Source organism: Anabrus simplex, chromosome 1, assembly GCF_040414725.1.
Source record: "Anabrus simplex isolate iqAnaSimp1 chromosome 1, ASM4041472v1, whole genome shotgun sequence".
In the NCBI taxonomy this organism is placed as follows: Eukaryota; Metazoa; Arthropoda; class Insecta; order Orthoptera; family Tettigoniidae; genus Anabrus; species Anabrus simplex.
Window position 1 is genome coordinate 276361008 of NC_090265.1, and position 13797 is coordinate 276374804.

A 13797-nucleotide genomic window follows, 5' to 3' on the forward strand; every position below is an offset into this window, starting at 1 on the left:
AAGGAAATCAGTATGCAAAGTCAGGAAATAAGGCGCTATAGTCTAGGCTGTAAATTATTTGATTCACGCTGAGTGAAATGGTAGTTTAGGGGAAGGCCTAAAATTTAATTCTTAAATATTTCTTATTAGAGGTGTAATTGATGAATGCTACATAACTAAGGTTATATAGTATTAAATTACCTATTATTCATGTCTTATACATTGTTGCTGTACTGGCTATGATCACAAAGATATTCATGAATTTGGATTTTTGTTACTAAGTCCCTATCAGCGCCGAGTAACGAGAAAATGGGTAAACAGTATTTAATGAAAATCGGTATGTAAAGTCGGAGAATAAGAAACTACAGTTTACGGTATAAAATATTTTACAAATCAGAGAGTCGAAAGAAAACTAAATGTGAAGGCCTACAATATAGAAATCTCATAACATTGATCAACAATAACAGTACATTGACCATTGTTTGTCGTGATGTGCTTTGTGGCTTCTGTTGCCCCTCATCTCCGGTAGATAGGATTACTGCTGCATACAGAGTATTTTTTATTTGATTTACGTTGCACCGACATAGATTTTATGGCGACGATGGGATAGGAAAGGGCTGGGAGTGCCTTAGACCTTAATTAAGGTACAGGCCCAGCATTTGACTGGTGTGAAAGTGGGAAACAACGGAATACCATCTTCAGCGCTGCCAACAATGGGGTTCGAATCCACTATCTCTCGGATGCAAGCTCACACCTGCGCACCGCTAACCACATGGTCAACTCGCCCAGTCGTACAGAGTGTAACAGCCTGCCTGAATATTGATGGGAAGTAGCTGGGGAGTTAGATAACTTTCTTCTTTAGCATGCCATTCCCCTGGTTTATAAATTTTCTAATACTACTGGTACGTAACACACTGGATCATCATAGCATTCGGGCTATTCAACCCCTCTTTTGAGGCACTGATTGGAATGAACAGTGTGCATATTTAGCAGAATAATGGCAGATGAGTGTTCATGGCAATCTGCGGCCTGGTCATCCCAGCTCTGGAACTTTGGAGTATTAGATTGGCACCGCAATCTAACCGCAGCATTGTTCGTTAAAAGTAATAAAACATGCGGCTTTCCATTTGATCGAGTATTTTATATGATAGCATTGATTTTAATCGCTACATTCATACTCACGTTTTTGTAATGACCTATGTTGATTTCAGTTAGGAAAACCACAAAGTCAGTCTTTCTGAGAATCCCGTAGCGAAGCACGGGTACATCAGCTAGTTTATTAATATTTTTCAGGTTATAATATCAGCTCTTTGATGTCTCATTAGATCTAAACAATATTGAAAGTACATTAAACCAGCTGCATTATTATTATTATTATTGTCTTTTTTTTTTTACAACCAGATGGACCACTAAGGATCATGCTACAACTTTATTTCTTTCTCTCCGTGCCGAGTATTTCTGTGTACAATACTCCTTCATGCGTTCGCTGGTCTGCTTCCGTTGTTGATCTGTCCAGGCTCTTCCGGTCTTTTTTGGTTCTTCCTGCGGCTTGAACCCCTTCTAAATTTATTGTTGTAGTAGTAGTAGTAAACACGTTGAGTGTTTCCACTGGTGCAAAACATAAATTTAAATAATATTCCACTGGTGCCAAAACAATTATAGGCGATGTAAGCTGTTTATACATTCCCCGGACATCGGAACATGATCTCCTTAGCTCATGTTGACGCTCATCTCTTGCGCAAATGTAACAAAAATGCATACAAACAGAGTCAGTTTCATCATCTTAGGAACTTCACTGCCTTCTAACATTAATATTGGTATCAAATGTAGCATTTCTTTAAGCTTCAACTCTGATTTTTCTGCCAGATTACAAATATGTCTGCCTAAAATTCAATTATTGTTACGATTTCTATTTGATATATTGATACTAATTGCCGTGACTTAAATATTTCTTTCTGGTGAGCTATGAATATTATCTGCTGCTGTTCGGGATTCGTGACATAATCCTCCCCGCAATCTTCTTCCAAATATGCCACTTTGATTTATTGGCGTTTATTTGCGTATTTCAGTGTAGCACTCTGTATTTCTGGTCTTCTTCTCCCAAATATTGTAATAATTCTCTTCAAATCTCAGTCAGCTGCTCGTATTATGTGCTTATTTTACCACGACGGGTACTTTGCTTCTTCTAGTTTTCAGTCTTACGAGCATTGGTAGTAGTAATAATGAAATAACCATCTTAGGCTTTACTTTATTTTTTTCACCGCTGCCTTGATATTTCTTGCATCAGTTACGCTATGTATTATTTTCTCGATATCGATGATTGAATTTATGTGCCGTCTCTATTCGTCTCGTGGCAACTGCGTCCATTTTGGTTCCAAAGTGTCAATGTATGACAGTGAATTGGCACAATAATGATAATAAAATTTGCCTTATCCCCATCAGGATGGAACTCCCTCTTCAGGGCAGGAGTTCAAACGAAGGAACCACATTCGCTCTGACTGAGAATAAAGAGTAGAATCTCGGCACTAACCTCACTTCTTAGGATATCAAGTGAACCCCCCATTTTGCCTGCGGCACCCTTCCAAAACAAGGGAACCAGTTGATCAATCACATGTAGAATTTTAATGAGCAGTCTTTGCATCTTATTACGTGAGGGTGGATTATTTCTGACACTCTCTAACGTTCTACAGAACGCCCTAACATTTTCCAGAACACCCGAAACGAAGTTCATTCTGGTATCATTCCTACACTCATTGACATAAACCAGGACACAGTAAAGATTAGTTCTTTCTGGTGTCAGCGAGGCGTGAGGAAACTAACCAGGCCTGCTAGAGGATGTTCCAACAGTTGTCACCACTTTATTTTCCTGAGTAGTGCAAAAACTCCATTTTCTTTATTACAATAATAATAATAATAATAATAATAATAATAATAATAATAATAATAATAATAATAATAACAACAACAGTGATTACACCTATATATAAGCAAGGGAACAGAAAAGATTGCAACTTCCATTAAGGTATTTCATTGATCAGTGTACCAGACATTTCGGAAGGGAGGGTGCGATCAGTTGTTCGAAGTAAGTTGGATGAAAACCAGTGTGGTTTGTGTCAGGTTACTGAAAAATGTAACAAGAGAAATAGACAGTTATGTGTATGTTTCATAGATCTAGGGAAGACATATAACAGCGTATCGAGGGACAAGATGTTAGCCATACTGGGAGATTATAGGATTAAGTCTAGATTGTTAAAAGCAATCAGAGACATTTATGTTGACAATTAGGTTGTATTGAGAATTATTGGTAGAATGAGTTCCTGCTTTAAGGTACTTACAGGAGTTAGACAAGGTTGTCACCTTTCACCTTTGTTGTTCATAGTTTATGTGGATCATCTATTGCAAGATATAAAGTGGTAGGCTGGGATTCATTTAGGTGGAAGTGTAGTAAGCAGTTTGGCCTATGTGGACAACTTGAAAATAGATGCAATAAGTATGATATGAAAGTTAGCATTTCCAAGACTAGAGTGACATCAGTACGCAAAAAATCCTAAAGAACTGATAGTCAGGTTGGGAATACAAAGTTGGAACAGGTAGATCATTTCAAGTTAGGATGTGTATGTTCTAGGATGGTAATATAGTGAGACTGAATCAAGATGTAGCAAAGCTAATGGAGGAAAAAAAAAAAAAAAAAAAAAAAAAGTCAGTTCCGGGATGAAACTATGTTTACACTGGTCTGTTTTCAGACTATTGTTGCTGTATGGGAGTGAAAGCTGGGTGGACTCATGATATCTTATTCCTAAGTTAGAAGTAACAGACATGGAAGTAACAAGAATGATTACTGGTACAAATAGGTTGGAACAATGGCAGGAGGTTATTTGGTATGAAGAAATACAAGCTTAGTTAGGAGTAAACTCGATTGATGAAGATGTACACACAAACCCGCTTCAGTGTTGGCATCATGTGAGGTGAATGGAGAAGTTTAGGCTACATAGGAGAATAATGAACTCAATCATGGAGGGTAAGAGATGTAGAAGGAGACCAAGATGACTTAGTTTCTAATGATTTGAAGATAAGGCATATGGAACTAAGTGAGGCAACAGAGCTAGTTATAAATAGAGAATTGTGGAGGTGTTTAGTAAACTCACACAGGCTTGCAGGAATGCTGAAAAGCATAAGGTCTATAATGAAGATGGATGGATGGACGGACGGACGGACGGACGGACGGACGGACGGACGGATGGATGGATTTATTTTTAAACCTGTTTGTTTGTTTGTTTATTGTATAAAGTCAAGTTCATATCACCTCAGTACAGTGGAAGATGGATTAAGCATGACATTTCTCCGTCGTCAGCAGCAAGCTCCATGGGACCACGTACACTCCAACAAGGGCAGCTCTAGATGTTCTAGAAGTTCTTGAGGGTCTTGAAGGTCTAGGAGTTTGGGTTGCTGAGCTCATTCATTCAGAAGTATAGCACGGACACACACACAATGAAGCCCCCAGGACATATTGGACGGATTAGTCTAGGGTGTAATTCTTGAACTAACTTTGATCGTTCCCATGAAAGGATTTAAAAAAAGAAAATGGAAAGGTGCTTTTTCGAATGTCAATGGAATCGAAAACTTCTTTAAGGTAAATAAACTGGTCACTGACTAGAGAAAATAAAGAAATCAACTTTCATGTGGCCGAATGTCAATAGAATCAAACCTGCATTCTTCTTAACGTAAGTTACACTTGGCACAGATCATAAGATTGTTCACACGAAACAAATAGTTCGTGTATGTTTTTTAATGTTTGAAGAAGATAACGCAACTATTTGTGGAGTTCTACTGTTTTACGATTGCTTCGAATATATTCACTTTGAATGTGCTTTAAATGTGAATTGAGTTCAGTTGACACACACTGTCATGCAGCCATATGACAAGAAATAGCAGTTATTCTTATTCTTTTTCTAGCACATTTTCCCACCCCTGTGGGGTCCCGGGTGCAAACTGTGTCGCACCTGGATTTGGCCATGTTTTACGGTCGGATGCCCTTCCTGATGCAACCCTATGTGGAGGAATGTAATCACTATTGCATGTTTCTGTGGTGGTTGGTAGTGTATTGTGTTGTGTGGATATGAAGAGGAAAGAGGAAAGTGTTGGGACAAACACAAACACCCAGTCCCCGGGCCAGAAGAATTAATCAGGGGTGATTAAAATCCCCGATCCGGCTGGGAATCAAACCCGGGACCCTCTGAACCGAATACCTCAATGCTGACCATTCAGCCAATGAGTCGGACTACAAAAAGATAGCACTATTAATTCAGGAATGAAATTAGTCCCATTCACTCACACTATCATGTTTATGTTCAGACACGAATAATAATACTGTAGGACTTTATAATAATTTGATCATGAAAATTAGTTCCGTTCACTGATATTTCTAGGTTCCTTTAAAGATACTGTGAAATCACAGATCGATTCACAAGTGAAATTTTAATGTTTTCCCTACATCAAGTTCCACATGAGGATATATAAGTCCTGATGCACTGTTTAAGATTTTAAGTTTGCTATCAGCAGAAATATTTCAATCACCTTGAGATATTTAAAGTATCGCACTTCTCGATTTTACAATTGAGTTTGCAGTGAGTGTTGAAATGTTTCAAAGTTATTCTCATGGTAATTTAGTAGAGTTGAAACCGTAGACTTTGATTCCGCAATATTACATTGTAGCACCAACTGCCATCAGCCAACTGCCCTGGTTCGACTCGGGGACAAGACTGTGTTGTGTCAAATTCTCGCGTCTCTTTTATACTGAAGTCGCGGAGACTGTAGCTGTTTCACTCCTCTCAATAACTTTCTTAATCCAAGGTGGATTTTAATGAAACTGGGTGGTATTGGAGATATTAAAATGTTGTGTACGGTGATGTTATTCTCATATTCGTATCATAATTCATATATGAGTTATTCAGGGTAGAATGTATGGAAACTTCTATGAATGACGTAACTTAGCCTTGGCAAGTTGGAGCTGGCTCCTACGTCACTCGCCACATGCTTGCTGTAGCTGGCTACTCGTTTGAAATACTTCAACACCAATGCTGGACCAGCGTATCTGGTACAAGAAGAGTTTTGTTTGTACATTGCTCAGAATTTAAAAAGAATGGTATTTCTGTATCAGACTTGTCCACAGTAACGAGGAAATGCACTTTTTAATTTTCTGCCTTTTCTGTCTGTATGTATGCGCATCACATGAAAATGGCTGAAGAAAATTTAATGAAAATAAGTATGTAAAGTGAGGGAATTAGCCACTACAATCTAGGCTGTAAATCATTTTATTCACACTGAGTGAAATGGTAGTTTAGAGGAAGGCCTAAAATTTAGTTCTCAAATAGTTATCTTATTAGTGGTTCTATCGATAAATACTACATAACTAGAGTTATATAAAATTAAATTTCCGATCATTTATGTCTTATACATTTTTACTGTCCCGGCTAAGATAACAGAGATATTCACGAATTTATATTTTTGTTGCTAAGTCCATATCAACGGCAAGCCACAAGAAAATGGGTAAACAGTATTTATTGAAAATCAGTATGTAGAGTAAGGGAATAATAAACTACAATCTAGGCTATAAATAATTTTATTCTCCCTGGATGAAATGGTAGTTTAGGGGAAGACGCCTAATTTTGAAATACCTATGTTATTGGTACTGTCAAAAAGTACTACATAACAAATGTTATAGAGAATACAATTTACGATCATTAGTTTTATTCAGTTTAACTGCGCCGACTATAATAAGAGTGGTATTTCAGAGTCGGAAGGAAACTAAATGTGAAAGCCTACAATTACATATAATTTTAAAAAAATATTTGTTTAATGTCAACCCAGTCAATACTCACAACTACCACCATTGTGGTTAAATGATCATAAATAATTGAAAAATCGTGAACATGTTTCGCCCTTCTTAACGGGCATCATCAGCTCTATGAACAACTTTAAAAATAATAGTTACATTTAAGACTGTCTTACAATAATCAATCATATAAGATTGGAATAAAATGTGACATTACAAGTTGTTTTTGATACCACTATTAAAAAGTTATAAGTAAATCTTATAGACAACAAGTTAAAACAATACAGTATCGAAAGCTCATAAAATTAATCAACACTAACATTACATTGACCATTGTTTATTGTGATGTTCTTTGTAGTTTCTGCTGCCACTGATCTCCGATAGATGGGATTACTGCTGCGTACCGAGTATAACAGCCTGCCTGAATATTGGCGAGAAATAGCTGGGGAGTTAGATAACTTTTTCCTTTAGCAAGCCATTCCTCTGGTTCATACATTTTCTGATACTGCTGGTACCTAACACACCAGTTCATCCTAGTATTCAGGTATTCGATCCCTACTCTGAGGCACTGATTGAAATGAGCAGTATGCACACTTAACAGCTGTCTGTGATATGATCATTCCAGTTCTGGAACTTTGGACTGTTAGATAGGCAGCATAGTATTGTTTGTTAAAAGTGAGAAAATGTGCGGTTTTTCATTTGATTGAGTAATTCATATGATAGCATTGCTTTCAATCGTAACATTCCTACTGCAGCACTGTAATGACCTATGTTGATTTCAGTTGGGATAACCATTGAGGATGTAAAAAGGCAGGTGGACAGTGAGTGTCTGCCATTATAATGAAAACTCCCCAACTTGATCATGACTGATGGTAGGTAAGAAGGCCTACCATTACACTGAAAATTCCCTTCACATGAGAAAAGATGTATGGGGACTCCCCGTCACGTTTCTGGGTTAACGTTAAGAGCTATGCAATTTAGTACAATCTTACAACGTGTACACTACCTGCCCTAGAATTCTATATACAATGTAGAATTCCGTAGTGAAGCATGGGTACATCAGCTAGTCGAGGAAATAAAGAATACTCTAAAATTCAGTTGTTATTGTGTGAAATTTTTGGAGTTGGTTTTTAAATTTTACTCTTTTCACTTCTTTTGTGTTTAATTACAGGGAAGGATATGGACTTAAGAAATACTGTCAAGAATGGTATAATGTTCCTAGAAGACCCCGTGGACAAGCAGTGGAATAAACATTTCTTTGTCCTTACTCAAAACAAGCTGTTCTATACAGACACATTTCATGATGACCAGGAAGCAGAAGGGGATGAAGAGGAAGAGGATACTGGTTTTCATCGAACAAAAGAGGTAGAGTTTATAGAAGTTCTACAATGATCTTTTTCTCCTACACTTTCCAAGAAATGTTGTTTGCTTAAATATTTGGACTTAATTCAAAACACAAACAATGATTGAATTATTTCTTTCCTCCTTTCAGTTTCACAGTGGATATCACTTCATTTGTTTTGGAGGTATAATTGTTTTCTTTACTATATTGGGTTGGAACATGTGTTTGTTTAATTTCTGCATGTTTACTGTAGAGAGGTTTTCCCCTTGCTTTATATACAAAGTGTGTTTTTTAAGTAAGGTCCGTTTTGTTGTAGACACTAGTAGTTCATGCGCATATCGCAACAAGCGCATGCGTCGTGTACCGGTATACCTCGGGAACGACTGTGCTCAGTTTCAGCTCTGTAGCTAACCTGTACAGTTCTGTTCTGTGCTTTCAAAATGTATAAGACTATCAACTTGCCCGCTGCATGTGAGGTTCGGTCAGTGATACGGTTTTTATCAGCAAGGAACCTGTCTGCTGCAGAAATTCATTGACAGATTTGCGAAGTGTACGGTGATACTGTTATGAGTGAAAGCAAAGTGCGTAAGTGGGTACGACAATTTAAAGATGGCCGTGACAACGTCCATGATGAGGACTGCTCTGGTCACGCTTCTTTGATTACAGACGATTTGGTGGCTTCAATTGAAGCGAAGATTCCTGAGAACAGGCGCTTCACAATAACAGGTCTCTCAAACTAATTTCCTGGCGTGTTGAGATCAGTGCTTTACATCATTGTTTCTGAACATCTAAAGTTTAGGAAACTGTGCTCCCGTTGGGTCCCGAAACTCCCAACAGAGGACCACAAAAACCAAAGGTTTGAGTGTGGTATGAAGTTCTTGACTCGTTATGACGAAGAAAGTGACTGCTTCTTGAGTCAGATCGTAACTGGAGACGAAACATGGGTTTTGCATATCACGCCTGAATCGAAGCAACAGAGCATGGAATGGAGACAAACACACTTGCCTGTAAAGGTGAAGGCCAAACAGACTCTGTCCCAGTGCAAAATCATGGCGTCGGTATTTTGGGATAGACATGGTGTTTTGTTGGTCGACTTCATGCAATGCGGAACCACTATCAATGCAGAAGCATACTGCCAAACTCTGAGAAAGCTACGCAGAGCGATTCAAAACAAAAGACACAGCATGCTGACAAAGGGAATTGTCCTTCTCCATGACAATGCAAGACCTCACACTGCAGGTCAGACCCGTGATTTATTGGACAGTTTTGGCTGGGAAGTTTTAGGCCACCCACCCTACAGTCCTGATCTTGCGCTGAACGATTACCATCTGTTCCTCCAGCTCAAACATCACCTCAGTGGCAACCATTACAATGATGACGACGATGACGTGAAAACGGCAGTGTACTCTTGGTTATCGGAGCAGGCAGCAAGTTTCTGTGAAGCGGATATTTTAAAATTGGTTACGAGGTATGATAAGTGTTTGAACAAACTTGGCAACTATGTCGAAAAATAGAGTGAAGTATGTACTTTCTGAAAATTACTTTTTTGAAATAACCTTTCCTTGTGTACTTATTTTCAAACGGACCTTACTTAAAAAACACGCCTCGTAATTCTATCTTAATATCTTTGACATGACTGTGAATACATCACGTTAGTTTCAGTATTTACTGAACAGAGGGAAGTATAAGTAGATTGCAAAATCATTGGCAAAATAAAATTGTACCCCCTAAAGCAGCCACCACAGTTGCATTGAAACTGAACCGAGACACAAAAGATGGTAACATAAAGAACTAATCAGACATTAACAGTTGTGTGTTGCAGGGAAGTATAAACTTGTAGGATGCAAGTTGTAAGATGATGTACTGCCTGCATAGAGACATGGGGTGATGTTATCAGACATGGAGGTATAGAGACGTCTGATGTACTCCGAAGAAGATTGTGCCTCAGCCATTGTAATTGATGCCCCAGTTCCCTCAAATTTGATGCTGACCAAGGTTGCATTCCCATCTGGTCACAAACGTTGCTTATGAGAGGCTAATGTGGGGATAATGCCAACTAAGAAATGTGTCAATATCAGAGGCACTCAAGAGGTATCTGTTCTTTATGAGGGTGGGTTGACCAGTTTTAATATGGGTTTCTGGAACTTTTTCAGAAAGGGATGCACATAAGGTTGCAGTATTTCCCGAATATCGATGATTCAGAGCAATACTATCATAACCAGCATTTTTTTAAAAATTACAGTAAAGCAAATGAGAAGTTCCTGTGTATGCCAGAAGTCACCATAGAGTAGTACCTCGAATGGTGACAGCCATAAGTCTTCATGGTGATTTCTGGCATACACAAACTTTTAATATGCTTTACTGTTAAATTTTTAAAATGCTAGTTACATAGTATTGCTCTGAATCATCTATATATTGCTGTAATGCCTGTGTTTTTTGGATCATTACCAGAAGGGATAGGGAATCATAAGTGTTGGCACCGATGACACCACATATTCTGGCAATGTGTTGCTCTATGATGAATCTTTGATTTGTGCACTGCCCGAAACATCTCCTTATTTGGATTCAGTGGTCGTCCGTACGTAGATAAATTGTAGATTCATCACTAACTCATCACCATTCTGCAATCAGCCATGCTACCTGTTCATGACAGAACACAAGTGAAGCTGTTGGAATGTTTGTTTGGTTTGAGAAATTCATGTGGCCTGCAAATAATAAAATGTCCTATGGGTCAGGAAATACAAGGGTAGGAGAACTTGGTATTGAAAGTAGATGCGATAGTAATTGGTGCATCGGCTAGGAATACTGAAAATTTAAGAAGGAAAGTAAAGAAAATTAAAGAATTATGTATCTTAAAAATACTCTAATAGTGTTCCATGAGGAAGCATGGTGAGCAGTACCAAGGGTATACGTGGCCTGTGATTAGTTCCACTATGTGAGAAACGCCACGGGAATACCAGCGCCCGCGATTAATTGCGATGCGTTGTTTCCGAGTGGTGCCCTTATGTGAGGAACACCATGGGTCTGTGTTGCCTGTGAGTGGTGCCATTATTTGTAACATACCATGGGTCTGCATTACCTGTAATTAGTACCACCACGCAAGGAACACCACAAGTCTACGTTACGTGTGATTAGTACCACTATAGGAGGAACACCATGGTTCTGCTTTACCAGTGATTAGTACTATTATGAGGGGATTGTGACCTGGATTTTGGACCTTTTTTTTTTTTTTAATAACAAGCATCATCTCAGAAAAGAAGGAGCCGGGCTGAGTGACTCAGACGGTTGAGGCGTTGGCCTTCTGACTCCAACTTTGCAGGTTTGATCCTGGTTCAGTCCGGTGGTATTTTAAGGTGCTCAAGTACATCAGTCTCGTGTCGGTAGATTTAGTGGCATGTAAAACAACTCCTGTGGGTCTAAATTCCAGCACCTCGGCATCTCTGGAAACCATAAAAGTAGTTAGTAGGATGTAAAGCCAATATTATTATTATGAGAAAAGAAGGCATTGTTCATTAAATCTACTGATTGTTTTGGTTTCACGGTCATTTTTATCATCATCATTCGTTTTATATTTTTGTCAGTGGATTCATTTTGAAGTTTTAATTATAATTTCATTTCGTTCCACCTTGTACTATTAGGGGCCGATGACCTAGCTGTTAGGCCCCTTCAAACAACAAACATTATCATCATCAAGACCTATCTGTGTCGGTGTGACGTAAAACAACTTCAAAAGAATAACATACAAATATACAGCCATCAAAATAATGTAAACAGATCGAGACAAAATTTCAAATTTAAAAATGGCTGACGACAGTGATCCTCCATTACTTGACCAATATTTCCTGTTTTGAATAACTATTATGACAGCCACTAATTAAGAATGAAACACAGATCACAATGCTCAAAACAGAAGTAAAAATGATGAATGTTACAAGTACTTATCGCTGCCAGAAACCCTAACTCCTCCATGCCCAGATCAAACATTACCTCCACATCGTCTAGGTACAACACTGTGATACAACTACATCACAAGATGACCAAACCCCAAGTGGTAACAGCAGTAGAATAAAATAAATTAAAGTATAAATTCCAATGAACTCTGGCATACCTCTCCCCTGTATGTCCTGTTTTTCATTCATTTTCATTATGTCCGACCGGCATTCCTAATTTATTGAAAATGTCTGGTATTCTTTGTTACAAGATTGCTAATTTGTGTTTTAGGTTGAAAGCACTATGTTTTTGCATTATACACCAACTCCATGCAACTAGGGATGCTACTTCTGAGGGTGGAAATAATAATAATAATAATAATTCTACAGATGATAGAAAAGTTCAATGTCATTTGATATATCAAACTTGAAATCCAGGCATCAGTGAATCAATCAGTGTGATAGTCTCGTTCTGAAAAATGGCTGTGTACATTTCCACCTTCATTTGAGAAAACCCGGAAGTGTAAAGAGTTCTAGTTTCCATGTGTGCTTGCCATGTGATGTGCTTTGCAGCTATCCTGTTTGGTTATCCATTTGTCGCCGTAAAATGTAGTGCGAGTATGTATGAAATGAAGTGAAATTACAGTAACCTCATTGTATCCTCTTAAGTACCTATGTCATCTTTACAATCAGAAAGGAGTGAATATTAAAAAAGACAGTTTAAATTTTTAGATAAGCTAAACATTGCTTTACTCATGGATGCAATGAAAGTGAAGTGAAATGTGCTGTGTGTGATAGCTGTGTTAATGTTGGATGTAATGTTGTCAGTGACTTGGAAAGATATGTCAGTAGTAAAGAACACAAAAAGGTTGTGAGATAACTAGCTCAATATTAGGTTCAATGTTATCATTTGCCACTCCCAAATATTCTACAGATGATAGAAAAGTTCAAGCTGCAGAAGCTGCAATGTCATTTCATACAGTTTTATATCAACATTCATACAAATCAATGGACTGCACAGCTAAATTGAATAAGAGTATGTTCATAGGTTCTTCAGTTACACAGAAACTGACCTGTGTAAGAAATAAAACAAAGCCATAATAAATAATGTTATTTCATCTCACTTGACAGATATTATCACTGAAACTCATAATAATAAAGTTCCATTTTTTGACCTAGGAACAGATGAAAGCAATAATGCTGTATTGCACTAATGTTGTTTCCAATAATTTTCATCCAGTACTTCAGTTGACAAAATAATGGCATTCAGATAAAAATTCTTGATTTACAAGCATGTCCAAATGAAATGAAATCAGTCAGTCATCAGTGATCTGCATTTAAGTCTGTCACCCAGGTTACAGATTCCGTAGCATTTGTTTACCTTTGCTTAAATGTTTTCAAAGAACATGAAAATTTATTGAACATTTCTCTTGATAAATTATTCCTCCCCCCCCCCCGAGAACAATGTGACCTTGCCACACTGGGAAGACTTGTGCTTCCCAATGAAGGAGATAGCTGAGCCGTAGGTGCAACCATATTGGATGGATATCTGTCGAGAGACCATTGAAAGGTGGGTAGCAGCCTTTCGGAAGTTGCAAGGGCAGCAGTCTGGATTATTGACTTTTATGGCCTTGTAATAATATTTAACATAGCTTAGCTGTGTTGATTCTGTTACACTGCTGAAACCAATGGGAAACTACAGCCATAACTAACTC

The 13797-nt window shown here is 38.0% G+C and overlaps 1 protein-coding gene across 2 annotated transcripts in view; it reads left to right on the forward strand.

Annotated features, from left to right (window-relative positions):
* The window catches only part of LOC136886934 (1-phosphatidylinositol 4,5-bisphosphate phosphodiesterase gamma-1-like), a 737826-nt gene that overhangs the window by 215860 nt on the left and 508169 nt on the right, over window positions 1–13797 (forward strand). For both annotated transcript variants that reach the window (XM_068231056.1, XM_068231055.1), the window contains one exon: window positions 7983–8176. In XM_068231056.1, the coding sequence (XP_068087157.1) occupies window positions 7983–8176 (194 nt within the window). The remainder of the gene's footprint in view (window positions 1–7982; window positions 8177–13797) is intronic.